Source organism: Ambystoma mexicanum, chromosome 7q (assembly GCF_040938575.1).
Source record: "Ambystoma mexicanum isolate Mex_15411 chromosome 7q, UKY_AmexF1_1, whole genome shotgun sequence".
In the NCBI taxonomy this organism is placed as follows: domain Eukaryota; kingdom Metazoa; phylum Chordata; class Amphibia; order Caudata; family Ambystomatidae; genus Ambystoma; species Ambystoma mexicanum.
In genome coordinates, this window is record NC_090941.1 from 675,516,908 (window position 1) to 675,538,573 (window position 21,666).

At 45.4% G+C, this 21,666-nt stretch overlaps 1 protein-coding gene across 3 annotated transcripts in view; it reads left to right on the top strand.

The window, feature by feature from the left end:
* Positions 1-21,666, top strand: part of ATP8A2 (ATPase phospholipid transporting 8A2) — a 3,773,191-nt gene that overhangs the window by 1,183,388 nt on the left and 2,568,137 nt on the right. For all 3 annotated transcript variants that reach the window (XR_011284127.1, XM_069639892.1, XM_069639893.1), the window contains exon 5: positions 4,497-4,542. Coding sequence is in view for 2 of the 3 variants with exons in the window: in XM_069639892.1 (XP_069495993.1) it covers positions 4,497-4,542 (46 nt within the window). In the remaining variant the exon portion in view is untranslated. The remainder of the gene's footprint in view (positions 1-4,496; positions 4,543-21,666) is intronic.

Genomic DNA, 21,666 nt, shown 5'->3' on the forward strand with positions numbered 1-21,666 from the left:
TTGATGGCGACTAGATGCTGATTCATTCCGCATGGTTATGTGGCACACCTATGATCATAATCAAAGATAAATCAAAATTCGTGACAATAACTATCAGGACATTTTGGGGTTTTCCCAATTTAACATGAGAGCTGCAAACATGAGAGTATTTTGGAGTGTCCCTGCTGCACACCAGAGCTGCAAACATGAGAATGTGTTTGGCGTCTGCCTGCTACACAGGAGCTGCTGAGAGATGTTTTTCTGGTTCTCCCTGCAACTGCAAACTGTTCTCTGGGTCTCCTAGCTTTGCAATATTTGCAACCAAATATACCTCTATATGGGTCTCCCTGTGTCAGAACTTGGTTGGGCCAAGAGTCCCAGAGGAGGTTCACACAAACCCCTGAGAGATCTGCTCCCCACTGGAGATATTAACATCCCAGAGGCAGTAACAGATCCATCTGCTTTAGGGGCAACAGTGGGTGCCCCCACAAACTAAACCAGCACTGCGCTCAGGAGCAACAGGGGAGAAATAAGAGAGGGATTACCTTAGGGACCTGGACCCCAGTTTCCCCAGATCCTGTTTGAAGAGGAAAAGGGGAAGTACTGGTGGGCTGGGGTTGCCTGGATGTCCTTTGGCCTCCCTTGAACCATCTGGGGTTGTTGAATCCTCTGCTAATCTTCATAGAGTACTTCCGGAATTGCTCTGTTATGGAGCACAGAGCATTTGCTAGAGGAACTGTCTGCAGATTAAGATTTCTCTATGAGGTCACTCTACCTTCACAGATTTAACAAGGATTTCAGAATTAGGAGTTTATGGAGTCGCGAAAACAAGAAAGTGTAATTACCTCCTGGCTAAATACCTTTCCTTTGGATGTAGGACCAAGAGCATGGATCCTCTTTGTTGTGGGGCTATGTCGTACTTCAGTGCTGACCCATGGCACCTTGTGATCATGACCGTCAAACGTTTGCAGGCTTGTGGGGTAGCGGTCATGGAATGGTCGCAGAGTGTTTCCTGCGAGGCTGGGACTCCGAGGTGTGTCCCCTTCCTTGCTCCCGGCAGGCCAATGGGTGGATGACTGTGGCGAGGCATATCCTCTTCCACCGAGGTTGCCAAAGGTGGCCTGGCAAAAGCAGAGATGTCCTGCCACTTGTGGGGTTGTGCGTATAAGTGTTCCAAACGCACTGCTATGCAATAGCTTCAATCACAAATGTTTATTAGGGTCTCACTGCTGCACAATAGCTGCACCCTTAAATAATTCTCATTGGCCCCCTGCTACTATTTCTCAAGATATCCCTGCTACATGATATCTGGAACAACAAATATTTCTCAAGGTGTGGCTGCTATGCAGTAGCTATAACCACAGATATTTCTTACTCTACCTGATTCATAAAAGCGCCATGCTCCCTTTTTCCTTTTGGGCAGGTTTCTCTCTTTTCATGCCACTTGCTTAGTTTAGTCGGGGATGTTAGGGTGATGGGCATTCAGACGAGCCTCACAGCTTCTTTGACTTCCCCATGTGTTCCCCTGGCTGTTCTGCACACACAATTCAGGCATGTTGGTTGCTCCCATATAAAACAATACCCAACCTATTCACCAAGGCGGGCACAGAGCCAACACGGCCCTGAAAGCTATGACTAGTGCCACGGGCTGTGGTTGGGCCTCTGTCTCACTCTGCTGTGCTCTACATCGAGCTTGGGAATGTGCAGGATCTTCAGACCTGCTGGAAGATTCTTCCTCAACACTTCTGGAGCGGGGGACCATGTTTCTAGTGGATGCCCTATGGATTATAGGGCCCTTCATTCAACCATTGATTATGGATCTAGATTGTAGTCTTATTCAGTGGCTAAGGCTCGGTGCATTTGCCCAATTACACACCCGCTTTCAGAGCTTGCGCTCGATTGTGCACTTCTCTGCCGGCATCTTTCTCTAGGGTAGGGGGGAGTACTGCCACACCCAAGCAAAGCACTTTGTAGCTATTGATAGGGCAATACCCTGTCCTTTGTCCCATCTTATCCCATCATGGGATGTGAGCCACCAGCATCATCTCGGTCAGCTTCCTCCTCCAGCTTCCTCATCTGGTTGACAGTCTTCGTTTACCTGTTATGCCTCCTACCCCACACCCAATTCCTTGTCTTACTCCTCCTGCCCTGCACCTGGCTTGTGTTTCACCTCCTATTGTCCCTCCTCCAACTCCTCATTGTAATTGGTTATTTATAACGCACTTAATATCCAGAGGTTTCTAAGCGCGGACTCTGGGATCAAACCTTTGTTGCTCTGTGTCGTCTTGCTTCCAAGGCGGCACGTTGCGCCTGAGCTATCCTCCCGAGACATGAGGATAGACATGATCTACCTGCTGGCCTTCCTCCTGTCCTGCACATGCCTCCTCATATTCCACCTGCTTCCCGTCCTCCTCCTCATCTTATTCCTCCTCCATGTGTTCCAGTAAATGCATCACATATGCACCTTGTGTTCCTTCTCCTCTTGCACTTGCATCCACCTATTTATGTTCTCCCTCATGCTGCCCCTCCATCTCTGCCTCCTCAAATTCCACCACCTGCACATCAATCTACTCCCTCATGTTATACGTGCTGCCACTGCATTGCCTCCTTTTTTGTCCCACATCCTCCTCAATTTCTTCCTCCTCCTGCTTTTGGTCATCCCCAGCCTCCCACCGCAACTGCTCAATTGCCGCTGCCACCTTTTTATCAGTTGAGGAAATTACCAATTGACTCATTCTACTGTCCTCTGCCTGGACCCTTTTTGTCCATTGCTTGGTAGCTCTCCAGCTTCATCACTCGTCCTCCCACAAGGCTATAACATCAGCATCCTCAGACGAGTTGTCAGCCTCAATCTCAATTGGCTGGGCCGCTCTTCTGCCACATCGGCTCGAATTAGGGTTTGAACCAGCCTCGAAATTTTAGGGGGTCTGGAGCACTTTCTTAAAAACAAGTAGTTAGTGAGTGGAGCAATGAGTGATTGCCCAATACCCAATATCCCATCAGGTTTCTGCATGCACCAGTTGCAACTTTGCTTTGCTCATTAATCTTAGGACTTGCAAGCCAGACAGACACGCGCTAACTCACTCCCTCTGAGCCCAAGAGGCCGGATATCATTTTCTTGCGTCCTTCCTTCATCTGTTGTGTCTTCCTTTGGCTCATTACAACCATCTTTCACCCCAACTTTCAGGCTGTTTAGTTTCACAAAGAGATGCTAATCAATGGGCGGTCTGAGCCATCTAAAAGATGCGACAAACAGTTACGTCTTTGGCTTCATCATGTGGGTATATTGATGATTGATACGGGCACAGCAGCCTTCTGACCTTTGCCGCAATACTTTTGTTACTGCAATATGAGGTGTCACGTGCAGCACGGCTCCAGAAGAAGGATGCCCACAGGTCCCTAGCCATTCACAGGCCCCAAGGAGCCCCAAAAGACCAGTAAGGCAGGCTGCCAGACGGGCACAGAGGCCTCATGCACCCACAAGCACGCAGAGATTTGGCAACCATACATATTTGCACAGATGTCACAGAAAGAAGTCATACAACGCTGACAGTAAAATAAAAACACAGGAGCACTGAAACTGATATTTGGGAATCTGGCGTGAGGAATGAAGAGGGGATCCTGGCAGAGGTGAAGTGGAAAGGGAATCTACCATGTGTGGGCAGAAGATCCTGATGTTTACACTTCCACCCCCATGAAGCAACCACAAACAGAAAGGCCCGGAAATGGGTTAGAGAGTCCTAGCCTGAAGGGGTGATGGTGGGTCTGCCATGGTGGACTCAAATCCGGTTGATGGTGAGTAATAACAAGTTCATCTTTTGGGATTTTAGGAATGCAGAGGATTTACTGAAGTCAGTGACAAGACAGTCACCGAGTGACTTGACGCCAGCTGCCCTTGGTGCAGAGCTCCTAATCAGAGACACGCATTAAGGTGTTGGATATTGTGTTGCACATAAATGGGATGGTCAGAGCTTTTGTAAGGAATCGGACTTAGTTTTGCTTTCTATATGAAACAAATGGCCACACCAGCTGCAAGCACTTTCTGGCCTTCCTCCTGTCCTGCACGTGCCTCCGCAATGGCACTTTTCATTCAATATGCAATGAAACAACTGACCTTGTCACTCCACTGGTCACAAACACGTTCATCAGACTGTCACTGTCATGAACCTGACTTCACATCCACATCTCGTTAAACCTCAGTTAGGTTCTTGGAACTCCAAGTAACCGGGCTGTTTCGGTTCTCCCTGACCCACTCGTCAATGTGCCAGCAAAGAATTCTCCCCTGAGAACAGTGATCTGTTTTGCATTCTTAGAGAGAAGGGTTAGTAATGTTGGAAATTATACTGTTTTACGTTGCACCATAGTTAAAACGTAGGCACATTGATCCATTGTAAATTTACTGACATGTGTTGTAATATTCAGATGTTATCCACGCAGACACGACACAGTCACAAAGCAAAGAACATTTTACTTGCCATTTTTCTTTCTAATCAGACTTCTGTTTTCTTTTGGAACAGAAAAGACAAAAGGCAGATAACACAGTGAACAAAAAGAAGGCAATAGGTAAGCTTCACTTTGATCTTTATTTTGCAAAAAGAAATAGTTGTACTAATGAAACTGATCAAAACGTTATTATGCACAATTGTATTCCTAAACTGGCTTTGTGCCTCATTGGGGGTTCTGAGTTTCGAATACAAGCAATTGTTGGCAGATGGTTCTTTAAATATGACCTGTCTTTATTTTGTCTGTTATGTTAAGCTTTTATACGGTGCTAATCACCATTGCAGGGGTCTTACAACGACGGTTCCTTGCCTGTATTTTCCCCCTGTAACCAGACTGTAGTCTGTGGAGGAAGATGAAAAGAGAACAAGGGACACTTTTGGGGAGTTGGGGTGTGAGGAGAAGCAGGAGAAGGAGATTTACTCGCAGAACTAAAAAGTTGGGCAGATACGATGGGACTGAGGTAGAGGAAACGCGATTTTATAGGTGGGCAGTCGATCTAACGGGGTGTTGGTCTAGAAAGCGGGAACATGTAAGAGAACTCGAGATAATGAGCATTTCCGAGTGATGCCAGTTTCTAGTACCTTGGAAGAAGCATTACTGGGAGCATGATTGTGTGATGGCCTCGATGTGCTGGGGAAACCCTTGAAGTGTGGAGGCAAGGAGTGTCAAGTAGCGTCAAGTAGCGTTTTATTAGGCACATGTATGGCAATATATGTGCAATAAGCTTCAAAACAACACATCAATTTCTTCGTGGCGTGTTTGGTAATGTCTGCAAATGAGCAAAGGATTTATCAGTTTAAAGCTGTGAAAATGATAGAAAACATGTATCCCTCTTCCACTAGCGGGGGTCCCAGTGCAGGTACACTTTGCGGCATCCTAGGTAGGAAAGGATGCTGTCCATGATGCACTCGCTGTCTGTGCTTATATACGCTGTCCAGAACCATCAGCTCTTCACACAAAAATGAACAATGTTCAAACAAGATCTTTATTTATTTTATTCCCGGGGGGGGGGGGGGCATCGTGGCGCTGTTACAGAGATCATATGCACATGTTACAGGTGGATGGTGTATACATAGTTACATTAGGATCATACATTAGGATCATACGAGCTTCACTTCTTCCAACAGCCATGCTTTTGTTGGGGCTTTGCGGAATGTCCAGTGGAGGGTTCTGCTCCGAGTGTGGTGGGCAGGGAATTCCATTGCTTTGCAGCAATGAAGGGGAAGCTTGCGCCTCCCGCTTTAGCTCGTCTGACTTTGGGAAGTCAGAGTCTATGGGCATACAGTGTTCTGGTAGGTCTGAACGAGCAGGCTCTGACGAACTTCCGGGAGAGATAGGGAGGGCCTGTGCTGGCGAGGCACTTGTGAGTGGATCCCTTTCTCTGTTTCCATAGCTGTGCACAACATTCTCCCAAATATACAGTGAAAATCCAAAGGCAGATTCATTTTTGTATTAACTGATCCCTGTTCTTACCATGAGCATAGAGTTTCTTTCTATGTTGCCTCTATATATTGTGTCCCAAGTTTACATTCCAGTTAGTCTCGCCGCTTTCAGAAGAATGGCTCACCACTTAAACAGTAGATCCAAGGCATGGCCAATAGCCGTAGGCCTTTGAGCATAGGGGTTGTGGCCGGGTGTGAAGTCCATCTGCCCGTGTATCTCTAATTGATGTTTTCAAATGTTTTGGGTGGCATTTGAACCCAAGCAGTAGTAGCTCATCTTCTTTAAAGAGGGTTTCATGTACCCACTGTGTGTTGAACAACATGCATTAGCATTTTCCAATAGTCCCCTCAATACCTCTGGGTTAGTATGAATCCACCTGCCCTGCATTTAGACCTTTGTGCGTGTATGTATAACAAAGGATGCATTGTGTAAGGTGCTGCAGACACACACCCTCTTCATCAGATTCTTTTCCTTTCTTTATCCTGATGAGAGGAAGAGCAGTGCACTGGAGTACTCCAGTTCCAAGGTACCTCTGCTGGGCCAACGTAGTCAGAAAATCCATATTCCTATTTCTTTATAAATATGATGGATAACTTTATACAGATTGGTAACAATACTCAGAAAATCTGCATTTAAAAATAACACAGCAGATGCACTTATTTTAGATGCCTGATCTTTTTAAATGCATAGTTCACCTTATTCACAAAGGTGACCTGTGAATTATCATTGGGTTGTGCTGCAGTGTAAATTAGGCTTTGGCCACCCCTGTGCATAAATTAGTGCCTTTAGCAAATGAAAGGCTTCCAGCAAAAATGCGGGAGCTTAGAGTGAATGTTAGTGATGGGCCCTCAGAGGCCCTGGTAGCATAGATGCCCGCATTCCGGTGCCCTTTGTGAATTCTGCACCACTTTTTGGTGCAAATGAAGGGCATTCACTTGCTCTTCCCCATCACTTGTACCCTAAACAAATTCGAGAATTTGATCTAGTGAGTCTACTGGAGAATGGTTTGCCTCTGCACACGCTGTGACTAGCCCTTTAGAGAGCTGCATACAAGTGACAAAATGCCTACTGCTCTGCGGAGTACAGGGATGAGCAGCAACTAAACCACCTACTCAGCTGCACACTACAACTAAACCAGCAGTGATGCCCAATCATTCTTCTCCCCTTTTGCTAAAGTGAGATGCGGGCCAGCTCTATCTTTAGGAGGGGTGTGAGCTGAAACAGTTGCAATACAAACCACAATAGTAAATGGTAGCAAAATAAAAGACTGAACAATCAAGGTTCCATAGTACAAACAATCCATGCACACAATTAATTAACACTAAAGACCCTCCCCTGTAAAGGAAACACATAGAATGCAGACTTTGAGAAGAAAGTGCACACTGGGTTGATAAACATGGTTGTTCAGGCAAAAGATTTCAGCTCCAATATCAATATTGAAGAATATTTCTTTAAAAGGCAAAGAAGAGGGTTTTAAAAGTCACCGGGGCTCATTACGATTTGGCCGGTGCGGTAATAACATGCTGGTATTGACATTGACGTTACCAGCACATTATGCCACCGGCCAACTACCAGTTTAAATCAATCAACTACCAGCAAAAATCGCCGGTATTACAGGCGCTGGTAATATTGGCACCTGTAATACCGGCAAACTCTCCTATAGAGTCCAGTATGACTCCATGAAATGCACAGTTAGACCGGCTACCGCCATTCGTAATCCAGTGGACATTCCACCGGACCGAGTGGCAATAACGGTAATACAGTTTGCTGGTATTCTCACCAGACTACTGGCAAACTTGTAATGAGTCCCATTATGTTTTTTTTGGACAGGGGCACAGGGCCTCTTCAAATACCGTCTTTAGTGTTTAGCAGCATTGAGCCAGGCTGCGTGGTGATTTCTGAGGTGGTGATTCGGTGTTAGGTTGGTTAGCTGGTAGACTGGGTCTAACATGTGGTGTGCCCAAATCAGTAATGGCACTTTGCATGAAGGAGCGTGGGTCAGGCAGGGAACGTCCAGGTATGTGTAGCTCCAAGGTGGATCTAGGCGGGAACCAGTGACCTGGGCTGTTTCTTGGCTACTTGGTTGCTGGGAGGCCCAGTCCAGGGTCTCCAAGTGGAAGGTGAGTCTTTCTTCTACACTTCCCAACCAGAAAGATTTGTAGAAGGCACCTTCAGGGTTTCTGTCACACCCAAAGACAGCGTCCTAGGTTGTAGGGGCTCTGTTGCAGTACACCTGGTCCACACAGCGGTTTTGCTCCATATGTGTCCATGGGATGGGTAGGGCACAGAGCTTGCCTCTGCCCTGGAGCCTTCTGTCTTTATCTTGGGGGAAAGATAGGCACAAATATGAACAGCTGAAACATTGGCTGAACACCAATGCGACAAGACCAGTAACTCCATTTGAATCCTATATTACGGCACACTCTTGCTCAAAGAAACTAGTCTCAGATATATATAAATGTATAAATGTGCAAATTGAAGAAATCGAATGGAACTAGCGCCACAATGCCCAAGGGCTGTTTGTAGGCTACACAAGAGTAAAAAATAAATAAATAAAGAAATAAACTACATGAAAGAAATGGGAAAAAACGATAGGGGGACACAATTAAGTTAACCAGAGCCATACAGGTGAGAGACATGTGGATTAAGATAACAGCGCTATACCCTGGAGAGGCTACATGCAATGTTCCCACAAGTGCCAGATAAATGCTGGAAGGGATGTAAGCAGGTTGGGAACTGGAGGCATGTATGGTGGGAATGGCCGGAATTACAGCGGTTTTGGGGGGGAAGTGAAGTCTCAAATGCACGGGATGTATCATGGGTTGGGACAAGTGGACGTAAATGTTTGGATGTGCGGATTGTGGGACCCTGAAGGGAAAGGATGGACTAAAGCACAGAAACGGGGGTTCATGCTGCTGCTAATCGCAGCCTGGTTAAAGATTGCGCAGAGATGGAAGCAACAATCACCACCCACACTCATCGACTGGCTGCAGACGGTATGGTCCTCCATATCTATGGAGTGGGTCACATATAGAATTCAGGGTGATAGGGAGCGATTTTAAAAAGATTGGGGGGGCAATACTTTCTTATCTCCGAAGTGATTATATGGTACAATGGTGCCCACACAAGATCAGAATCTTGGACTTGGTTGGATCCTGAGCTTGAGCGATCCAAAAGGGCTGAGAAGGCTGATACCTCTGGTCGGGGGATTGGGGGGAGGAAGTTGAGGGGTTTGGGGGTGGGGGAGTTTGATTTGTATTAAAGGTTACGATGCTGTACTAAAATATGAAAACAATAAAAACACGTTGAAAAAAATGTTTTCTTAACCAGGACTGCCTTGAGCAAATCGATTTATAAGCACTGCATGTGTCCTTCACGGGAGTCCTGTTAAAAGCAAGCATTGCAAGCCAACAGTTTTGGCTTGTGTCAAAGTACTAGGCATCGGTCTGCAATTATATGCCCAGGTACTCGTACCATTTTGAAGCCGCTGTCATTGATGGCCAGTTAGTACAACTATGGCAGTACCTGGCAAATGCCTGTCCCATGCCTACACAAATGCCCAAACGGTTGGCATTGTCAATGCTTGTTAACTCTTCTGACAGCTTATTCACACATTGCACAAAGTGCCTCTGGCCAATGGGTAAAGTAGAAATATACATTTTACTGGGGATTCCAGTGTAATGATGGGACCAAGCACATGGTCTCAGGAGTTCTTGGTTGAAATGAGTCACACCACATGAGGGGCGGAGCCAGACTCAATGTTGGGGGCTGGAGGACAGTTTTAAAAAGCAGTCCCCAAGTGGAACTATGATTGATCATCCAATGCCTCACCAAATACCTGCATGCCCTCTATCAGTTATGCCTTTGTGTTGTGCACTCTGGGCTTGTTAGGCCCAAGACATCAGCTGTCTCTGCTCTCAAGTGACCTGAAAAAACTGAGGGAAAGCACTGAAGCATAGGTGTAAGCGTTGCTAGGTTACCTGTACTGGGACTCAAACAGGGCACCGTCTTGTCTACAGGCCCTTGCACTGCAAGCAACCCTGTATCAGCATTTCACCAGGAACCAGATGTGCGGCCTGCAAATTACACAGACAACTACACTAGGTGAATTAACCTACTGGGCTGTCGACCCCCCCCCCCCCCACCCTCCCTCCTTCCTTCGAGACCAGGAGTATTAATAGCTATTAAACCTTGCTTCGGCTCATTAGATCCACCTTTCACCATAATTCAGAGGCTATTTGGTTTCACAGAAAGGTGCCAATCCTCGGGATGCGAGAGCCACCCCGAAGCTAGGAGTTAGCCTTTGGCTTTGTTGTTGGGGTCGACAGATATGACCAGCACCGGTTGCTGTCCTCTGCCACTGTTTGCAGCCCCCTGTTAATTATCTTTAAATGTGAACACACTGCTCACAGAGGTGGGAGAGTTTGCAGGCTCAAGCTGTACCGTCTCTTTCCCATTGGTGCCCTGGGCTGACGCCATGGCAGAAGGCTGGCCTCTGCCCTCAAATTACTCCATTAGGAAGGCTTAAGCCCTTCCAAGCCAGTGGCTGGCTCCACGACTGCATTCCATGACCATGCCATTCTATAAGGACGGCAGCCATCTACATGAGCAACTTAACATTTAAAACGTTAATTGGGAGGCAAAAAGGATAATTCAGCTGGAAAGACACCCAAACCTCCACCAGATTTCACGGGAGGTATCCTACCAGGCGGCAAAAGCGGCAAAAACAGGTGATTTTGGTCGAGCAAAACTGCTGATCTGGAAAGTCCATCAGTGCTCTCCAGGACGTCAGCTCTAGCAGAAAAGAGAAAATATTGGCTGGAGCACCATGAAGGGCTAGTCGGCTTGTGTGCAGTGATGGATGCAGCGCTCAAAATGACTAGTCACCCTGTGTGTAGTGATGGATTAAGTTCACAAAAGAACTAGTTAGCTCATGTGCAGTAATGGATGCAGCTCTCAAAAGGACTAGTCTGCTCATGATGTGCAGTGATTGATGCGGCTCTCTGGATGGCTAGGTTGTGGGCAGTCATGGATGCGGCGCTCTAAAGGTCTAGTAAACTCTTGTGCAAAATGTCATCTGATGAGAGCGGTATATAGCCCAAGCTTTTTTCATTTTTAATGAATAAAAGTATGCAGGTGTATTTTGTTTCTGAAAGGAAGGTCTGCTAATCACACACACCCTTCCATAAATGATTCATGCTGAAATTATAGTGCAATCCTGTGCCTTTGCTGAAGCAGTATCCCGACACCCCCAGCACCGGCCCTGCAGTGGCAGCAAGGCAGGTTCTCAGGTCACATATGCGTTGCTGACAGTTGCTGGAATTCAATGTTACAGCAGGCATAGGTGGCTTTTAAATTGCCTGCATCTCTGATTCAAATTATAATAATTGTCTATCCTAGTCACCCTGGTGGCAGGTTAAACTATAAATATATGCCATGCCCGGTGATGAATGGTGGCTACTAGGGTCACACAATTATGCAGCCACAGAAATTTTAAGTCCTGCTACTGTCAGCTTGGTGGGCAGTGCTCTGTCATGAGAGGGATGTGTATTAACTGGCTGGCCTAAGCATCTCCACCACAGCCATGTGAGACAATGGGTAGAAAGCTGCCTTTTGATCCTCCTGGAGGAAGGTAACCACCTTCATCCCAGGGCGCAGGTAATGGTCCAGGAGATCCCCTGGGAATCAATGCTTCAAAGGCAAGACTGACATAACAAAGACACTCTCACACCTGATGCTGACCACTGGAACCTCTTTGAAGTCAGCAGACATAGGAAGTGGGCACAGTTAAAATAGCCAGAGGAAAAAAGTAGGCTGCGAGCGGGGTTTCCATCATTTTGATTTCTGCTATGGCTTTCTACAACTTCCCATCCTCACCATTTCCTGCAAAAGGAAACATGTTACAACACCGTGGATTGGACCTCTTACAGCAGGCTTGCTTTGGACCAATCCCCTGTGACATTTTGCCTTGAAAGGTAGGGATGACCCCACGCCGCCCCCCCCCCCCCTCCTTAGTTGATTCATCTTTGGACTCCAATACATGAAGGATTCACCTGGAACTCTGCTGGGAATACAGTCTGAAGGCATTTGGGACTTCAAATTCCCCCCCAAAACCGCTGTAATGCTGGCCATTCCAACCATACATGCCTCCAGTTCCCAACCTGCTTACATCCCCTCCAGCATTTATCTGACACTTGTGGGAACATTGCATGCAGCCTCTCCAGGGTATAGTGCTGTTGTACCATGATCTTAATTCACATGTCTCTCACCTGTATGGCTCTAGTTAACTTAATTGTGTCCCCTATCATTTTTTCCCATTTCTTTCATGTAGTTTATTTCTTTATTTATTTTTTTACTCTTGTATAGCGTACAAACAGCCCTTGGGCATTGTGGCGCTAGTTCCATTAGATTTCTTCATTTTGCACATTTATAAATGTATATATATCTGAGACTAGTTTCTTTGATAAAGAGTGTGCTGTAATATAGGATTCAAATGGAGTTAGTGGTCTTGTTGCATTGGTGTTTAGCCAATGTTTCAGCTGTTCGTATTTGTACCTATCTTTCCCTGTCAGGCCGAGGACCCTTGTACACTCCTCAAAAGATCTAATTGTTTGATCTGGATACATATCACAAATCTTTATACAGCCCGCTTCCACCCATTTTGTAAGTGATTTCAATCCAGCACTCCAACTAAGTCAATGCCTAGTATGTGATGCCCAATGGAAATCCTTATTTATATATTTTTATGTCAAAGTTCGTTTAATTCTGGATGATGTACCCTTATATAATAACGCCCCTCTCTTTTAATTCCCCCGGTCTCACTGAACCAAGAAATAGGTTTGTTTTGCAAATTAAAAGATTTATTTGAAGAATTAAACCATATGTAGATTACACTTTTATGAATATGAATAATATTTGAATATCACACTTATGCATATGAACAATGATCAGCAATGGGTAATATTACAATATCGACAATCTCTTTAATCAATTAGGAGTAGAAATAGGAAGAATAGTGTGGGTCAAGGAAATGCAATGATATGAAAGAATGCAACACAGAAACAACTTGATATGACTTCAATCAAAAGACAATATGATCACTCTTTCCCCTGTTACTACTCACTCCGCCCCAACATGCACTATGGAGATATGGAATGAGGGCACACAGGTATCAGGAATACAATCAACAATGCAGTTCAATCCCAATTCCCCCTGCAAGCTTAGAGAGAACAGGTATGATTTTAAACAGGTCAATTGCTTTTAAATGCGGTTTGAATTGAATGGGAAAAATTATCAAAATGATTTTAATTCGCTAAATGGGACTCAGAACTAGTGAGAGTTGCTTTGGATTGGTTCAGGTCAACACTAGCAATGATTATAGAATGATTAGCGGATGGAAAACGAAATTCAGAAGTTGAAAGCAAGAAATGGCTGTTTTTTTACATGGGGTGAAATTGAGCCAAATGCGAAATCGCGGCAACTCTTCCGCGTGCGTGAAACGTGATTACAGCAAAACTATAAGGAACCAGACTGATGTTAGCTTCAAAATGACATTTAAATTACGTTTCTAGGACGTACGGTTCAGAAGTTACAGAGGTTTTTGTGAAGGTAGATTTTTCAGAAACAGAGTCAAGATTTCAAAAATGAAAGATGTGCTTTAATGATTTAGAATCAAGATGAACTTATACTAAGGGGCTATGAAAGTACAAGATACCCAACGGGACAACCACCAGACCAGGGCGCCTTCCGCTCTGATTGTTGTGCGCCAGGACACTTGAATTTCTTCAGAAAATATCAGCGCACAGATGATTATCGCTACAATTATCACAGACTATATAATGAGAACAATTCAGGATGGACACAAGATTCTATAATGCAGTTCTGGATAGGTTACAATAGATTGAATAGGATTACTTTAAACTAAGAGATGACTATGGACAGTTCTATACTAAATACTCACTCCTCCGGCTTTGTAATGGAATGAGCACGTCAAAGATCTGGTCAAGGGTTTGGCTGGGATTCTCTTGCCACCGGACAGGATCAGGGCACTGGGACTTTGCTCTCAGCAAGGCACTCTGGTCTGCGCAGCCTCTTGGACTGGATCTGACGGGTTGGTTCTGGGTACCGCTCTGCTGTATGGGTCTGGATCATGGTTCTTGCACGAGGTTCTTAGCTAGAATGGCCAAACAGCTCAGCCAGGCTGTTGGATTTTGTGGTGCCCCTTGGAAATTTAGGGGTTAAAATCAGGTTGCTTAAGATTCTGAAGGCCAGCTGAGAAGAGTTCAGCTTTTGGGATTGGGCCCTTCTGCTTCAAAGTTCTAGAGTCTGTTTTCTGGATCTATATCTGGAGCCTGGATCTTCCTGCAGGGTGCTTCGTCAAGAAATCGGTTGATGAGTGAAAAGTGTGTGTGTTGTCTGTCCTCAGCAGTCCCTATTTATCCATTTCCAAAGTGGGTGGGGAGGCTGATTATCTATGCCCAACCCTCTAAGGATCTGATAGGTCGGAGAATTCCCTGCCCCTGATTTGAGAAAGGAATAGTGTGTCATCATGTGTCAGAGTGATGCTGTCATTTACAACCTACGGAAGAACCTCCCCTTCGCTTTTACTTAGAAAATCTATTTTTCCCAAAAAACATATTTCCCATATGCACAACTTGTTGATAATATATAATTACATTCCAGATTGCTTAAGGTATATTGCTGTGCAACTCTCATCTTCCTGCAAGCTTTAGCTCATAAATGACAACTTTTTCGCACTTTTGGTGGGTTTCTCAATGTTAGTTCTGCACCAATTTTTATACATGCATACACATCCCATCTGGGCATATTCTGTAATTTTACATGTTCCTAACCTAAACACAATGGCTACAATATGAATAATTTCCGGGGTTCATTCTCAGAACATCGCAGGTTCCCAATTAGTCTTAAACTGTGAGCAAATTTTTCATTTTAACAACCTATAAGTTTCATATTTTTGTCAGTTCAGCACACTTTGCTATAAGCATTTTTCTAAAACATACATTTACTTCAATCTGCAATCCAAATTTCCAGTCTGGCCCGCCTCCAAAGCTGGGCTGAGTCAGAGGGTCACATGGCTTGCCTTCCTGCCAGAGCTGTTGTTGTCAGTCAGACCCAAATTAGCATTTTCTATTCAGTTCAAGGAAACCATTGTTTCCTGCTCAGGGCAGCAGAGGAAATCTCCTCCCCTTCTGATTAACATGCCAATGCGAAAGCCTCTCCTTTTGGTGGGAATGTACAAGGTGTGAGATTCTCAGGGAAAGAAAGCCTTTTGGAAGTTTTAGCTAAATCAGGTTACCTTATGGTCAATTGTAACATAGTTCCTTGTGAAAACGTTACATTTATAAATTTAAAATCAGCAAACATATCTTTTATTTCCAGTCTTTTTCAACATGAAAATCACATGTGTGGCACTCTATATGGCATTTGATGAAATCCCTTCTTTGACATAGTTTGAGTTCAATGAACAACTTTACAACTGACAGGTTTTAAATCGCCGGCTTCTGACAGAGGTGAGTAACGGTACTACACCCATTTTTGACAGATTTCTTCCAGCAAGCAATCTTCAAAAGTGGACTTTGTTCAGATAATATATACTTCTGTGGACATTCTATTTATGGGGATTCTTGAAGTAGAATGATGTTCAACACCAAACAAGGAGATTTGCTCTTTTTGAGTGGTTTGTGAGCCTTGATTTTTGCCATTTTCACATCCAGGGAAAAACAGATTTTTAAAACAGCTCTGTGTTTCTTTTGCAATGATTTTGCTCTGTGGGCAGCCAAATGATGGGTTTTGGCAGTGGACTCCTGTGTTCCCACTGTCGTAGGCAAAAGTGGATGGCGGCCTACTTTTCAGATTTTTACTGCACACTTTCTGGTGATTTTTAGCAAGCAGCATGCTTTACGGCGGCTATTCTGATGTTTCTGCTGCAAGCAATGCACAGTAATGTTGCAGGGTCTGGACTAGTGGGTTGAAACATCCCACAATTTCATATATGCCCCCTTTTCCTTCCCCGGCAGAAAATTGGGATTCCCAAACATTGTGCTAAATGGGATGGGTTCTTCCGTTAGCACGCCTTTGTTTGTTGTCTCGTGCTGCACTTCCAGGCCCACCCCTATCACTTCACTGATCTTAAGGTTTGGGTGTATATGGCGTTTATTTTCCACAAAGGTTCTGTCAGTGGATTTCCTGCTATCGCCCCATATTGGCCCGCCCATATCTTTTGTGTCCCCTATGCCATCCACTTTTATTACTAGCAACTGCAATGTCTCGTAGTATTTATAGAAGTGTGGAAGAGCCATTCCTCCTTTGTTTTTCGGGGCTGTAAGTGTTGACCTTGCTACTCTGGGGGGTCATTTTTTCCATATGTATAGCAATAGGGCTATATTAAGGGCTTTAATGCATTTTTTTGGGACTCTAATTGGTAACGCTTGGAAATAATATAGTAGTTTCAGTAAGATATTCATCTTTATTGACGTCAACCTACCCCACCATGAAATCTTAAAAGGATTCCATCTCTTGCAGTCCATTTTAATTCTTGCCAGTAATTGTGGGTAATTTGCACCATAAGTTGCTCTATCTTTTTCGTAAGGGTTTTGCCTAGGTACGTGACCAAATGTTCAGCCACTTTAAATCGTGTTGTAGTGGCTAACCTATTAATCCCAATGTGATCACCCGTGAACACCTGTATTTCTGATTTTTGCTTATTAATTTTTAATCCAGAGATTCCACTGAATGACTCCAGCTCCTGTATAAGCACCGGGAGTGAGCGCTCGGGTTCCACCATTGCGATCACCATATCATCCGCGCATGCTACCACCTTATACAAGATTCCCCCATTACTATTCCCCTGAGATGGTCTGCATTCCATAGTTTGATTGGGAGGGGTTGCAGGTAGATAGCATAAAGTAGCGGCGATAGTGAGCATCCCTGTTTTGTACCCCTTCCCATTGTTATTTTGTCTATCACCACTCCATTCATGGCGATGCAAATGCCCGGTGAATTATAATTTGCGTTTATCATTTTAGTCAACAGCTCCCCGAATCCCATGTGTTCTAGGATTCAAAACTAAAAAGACCACTTGACCCGGTTGAATGCTTTTCCTGCCTCCAGCAAGACTAATATCGCTGGATTTTGTGTTTTCCCTATTTGCTCGATTACGTGGATTATTCTATGTGTGTTATCGTGGGTGTGTCTGGTGGGGATGAATCCCAATTGGTCTTCTCCTATTAACTTGGGGAATAAATACTGGGGTCTGTTCGCTAATACTTTAGTAAATAAATTTGCATCCAGATTGATTAATGCAAACGGCCGGTAGGACACCGGAAGAGTCGGGTCCTTCCCTTGTTTGTAAAAGACTAGCAGCTTTGCCTCGTACATCGACGGGGTGATGTTTCCTCTGACCCTAAATGTATTAAATCATTTTGCCAGGATTGGGGCCAGCATGTTGCTAAATATTTTATAGAAGATTGAGGTGACCGTCTGGGCACAAAGCTTTATTCAAAGGCAGGTCTGATATTGCTTTTTGTACTTCTATTGTTATGTCTTCATCTAGCTGGGTCTGCTCATCCCTTGTTATCCGTGGGAATCTCAGATTGGCCAGATACTTCATTTGATCCCGACCTGGCGGGTCCTCTGATGTATATAGGGTCTGGTAGTATTCTCTAAAGATCTCTCCTTATTCCTTGCATGTAACGCTCACCTTGTATCCACAGGGACGCAGCACGACTGGTCTGGAGTGCTTCTGGGTTGGATGCACCTCCCCCAGGGACTCGCGCTGCCGTGGGCTTAGTCTGGAAGACGGAGTTCAGTTTTAGCCTCAAACACCTTCTCTCGGGGCCCGCCTCCAAAGTGTCCCCTTGCGGCCCCCTTGAAGCCTCTCTCACCTTGTATTTCGATAAGGTGCGCTCTCCGCCCTGCCATTCTGTGCAGGGGCGCGTCGTGGTTGGGCACCTTTCCGCCGAGTTACTTCACTGGCGTGGGCCCAGGAGTCCAGGCCGGCTGCGACTCCACTCTTGAGGTAAGTCTTTAGTCTTTTTAAAGTGTCCGCAGTAGTTGTTGCCCTGTTGACCTTCTCCTTCTCTCATTGATGCAGAAGGGGAGATGGAGACATCGAGCAGATGGAGAGGGCAGTGCTCGAGTAGGTAAGAGAATGCGCGAAGCGCGGCGCTATGAGCGTCTTTGAAATAGGCTAACCTATGCTATCCTTCCTTGCAGGTCGCCGAGAAGTTCCTGGAAGAAATGTGGCCAGATGGAAGCGAAGCGTAGAATGGAAGAAGTCCGGTCGGCGATGGAGTTCCAGGAGAGCTTCGGTAAGTAAGCAGAGCTTGGAGGTGATGGAATCGGAAGATAAAGGCTTACTAACTGTCCTCTTCTTGTCTCTCCTCTCTAGGATGTTACTAATGGAAGAAGATGAGTTCCAGGGAATGTTCCGGATTGATCGAGGAGCTGGAGGCAGAACAGGTAGGGAAGAATAACAGTGTTCTTCTTCTTCTCCCCGGAGATGCAGGCCAAGGATGCTGCGAGCAGGTCTCAGTGAACGTCACACTGCAAGTGCAGAATAACACGAAGCGCGTGCCTCAGCTCGGGCGTGGCTTAAATAGCCAGCAGGTATCCCTAGTGCCTTTGGGGCGGACCACGCCCTGGATGCTAGACTGCATGATGTAGTTCCACGTTGATCCTTGTGGGGGCAGCCATGTTGGTCCATTGACCAATGGAAACTCCACCAGCCATATGAGCCTGGCGCCAAAGGTGCCAGGACTGGCTCCAGGACAGCTGAGAGGGGCATGATTGGGCCCTTGGGGCCTTGCAGGAATACTGTGGCGAGGGCCAGAGGCCCTGAGTTCCCAGGCCAGGGGTTAAGGTCATGAAAGTGTATGTATTAGCCCTGCCTTGTCTTGCATTTTTGTGATCGTTTGTGTTTGTTGCTTATCCCGCAGTTGCCTGGCTAAATGTTTGTCTGCTTTATTAGCTTTCATGTAATGCCAATGTTTCAGATAAAGAAGGCCCTTCTCTGCCGGTTTCGTTCTGATTGTGTCTAGTTGGCCTTGGACGTGTCGGAGTGATCTCTCTTTAGTTTGTTATTGGGATTCTTTGCCATTTCCTCCTGAATCTCCCGTAATTTAACTTCTAATTCCTTTTCCCATTGGTGCAATTGTTTGACTTTCCTAACTTTAAGCGCTATTAGATGTCCCCTTATAACCAACCTTGAAGGCTTCCCATATTTTCTCTTGTGAGACTTCACTCATGTTTTACTCAAAATATTAATAACTGTTTGATAATTTTAACCCCTTAAGTGCCAAGGACGAGTATGCTCGTCCTTTTTGCATAGACTTGCATAACAGCCTGGCACTTTTCCCGCATGTGGGGTCCTATAGAAAGCCTATTGGTAGTTTCCATGCCGGAGCCCTATTTTTCTGGTTCTCAAGATAATATCCGTCCAGAGTGGAGCATGATCTAAGATCTATCACCTTGATGTTGTTCAAAGGCCCCGTGTTACCCATATATAATCGAATCTTGACATTGTGAGGTGTACATGGAAGTAGTGGGTGAAGCCCTGCTCCTGGTCCTTTACCTCTCTCAATACATCTTGAAGGGTTAGTACATCTATTTTTTGCAGTAGCAGTTTTGAGGGGGCCATCGTGCCCTGAACTGTGTTGACGCCTCTATCAATCTTGGGGTGCCATGCTAAATTCAGTTCTCCTGTCAATATTATATCCCCATTAGTAACGTTTTCTAATTTCTCCAGGCTATCCCGTAAGAACCCGTCCTGCCCCACATTCGGGGCATAAATAGATGCTAGCATTAGTGGGCTGTCTTCCAGAATCCCTTTCACGAATATAAACCTCCCCTCTTTATCGGCCTGTGAATTGTGTATCTATACTCTGTCTTTGATGAAATGCTATTAGTACCTCTGCTTTCTTTTCCCCCGCATTAGCCTGGTGCAGTAGTGTATACCCTCTGATTCGCAATTTCCCTGTATCTTTTTTATTGACGTGCGTCTCCTGTAACAGAAGTACATCTATTTTCTCCCTGCGCAAGAAGTTTTTGAGCTTTCTCCTTTCCACTGGGGTATTCATACCCTGTACATTATACGTACAAAATCTTATCCCTTCCATAGCTGCTCATGACCCACAGAGCTCCTTTCTGCTTCCGGATCTTTGGTCTCCTTTTCCCTTATTCCCTATTTCCTCCCCTCCCCACTCCACACCAACAGCCCCAAGTCAGCCCATCCCTCCCTAGCCCAACTTGGCCCCAGGGAGGGCCCAGGAACCTATGGTCGCTCATGCGAAATGTCCGTCGCACCTGGCCCTCGACTTCCCAGGGATTTCATTGTGGGGAATTCTAAACCCCACTTGAGATCCCAAGTGGCCTTCCCCCGTTCCCCCCTCTTGGGGCCACATTACGCTATTAGAAATAAATTGCCCTTTGCCCCTCACCGGGGAATAATCGCTGTCATGCTGATGTAGTCCCCTCTGTGGGTCGACCCCACTAAGTTAGCTTGGGCTGGCCAACTTTCTTTGGTATACGTCACTTTTTGTTGTTGCCCATTTTCCCTCTTTGTTTGATTGTTTTCCATTCCGACAGTCTTTTTCACCTCCAAACTGCACTTTGTTGTTTCTCCGTTCTGTCCTTGCTCTCTTCCTGTAAATTCAGCATCTGTTGCCCTTCTTCGCACGTCGTGATTCTATATTGCTTCCCTTCCCATGCGAAGAGCAGTCCAAATGGAAATGTTCACTTAAATCTAATTTGTTTCGATGCCAGAAATGTCACTACGGGGCCCATTCCTCTCCTTTTCTGCTGCGTGGATTGGGCTAGGTACTGATAGAGTTGTATTTCCGTCCCATTCATCCTAATATGTCTGGCCGTTCTGGCTTTTCGTAGAATTTGTTCTCTCTGGGGGTATGAGGATGGGGTCACCAAAACTTCCCGTGGGCGTGCGCCCGCTTCTCCTTTGGCCCACCCGATGTATTCGACCCACTTGGATCTATTCTTCCCCATTGTTTGCCGGGATGTCCATGAAAATGAACCTGGGGGTCCATAAATCAGTAACACGTCATGCATGGATGGGATGCAGAATAACTCTTACACCAAATAAGATCGATTCAGGAAGTTGGCAAAAAGTTTCATCCAACTGTTTTAATATCAGTTATCTAAAACAGGGAGTTACAACGGACATCGACAGATGTTCGGAGGTCTAATCTCAAAGCATTTCATTTAAAAAATCACATTTATATAGCAAAAATTAATCGTACGTGACATCATACTACGTGGCAAATAAGCAAAACCTATGGGGTGTTGTGATACGCTCAAAGGGAACATTTAAGTATACTTTCTATATAGCAACGGTTGTGATTGGGTCTCTGCTGTCAGGTGGACAATTTATGTCCATCCCTAGTGCAAGTCATCTTCATCAGTTATTAGACTCATGGTATATCATTGGCTCTCAAAATATAAGACCCTTTATTATATGGTCCTCTATAATTGGTTAGCAGGCGTGTACCCTTCTGGAACATTCGGCTCACTAGCAGCACGTAAGTTGGTACCCCAGGTGTCAGTGGGTGGACTTTGACCATGTCTCCTCACCGAATTAGCCCAAAGTCTTTCATTGCTCATGCCTTCTGCCATTAAGATTGTCTTTGAACTTGGCCTTGCAAAGTATCCTTGCTCCTGAGAATAAAAGGGAGTGTGGGCAAACGCTATCTCAAGTCCAGAGTAGCATGC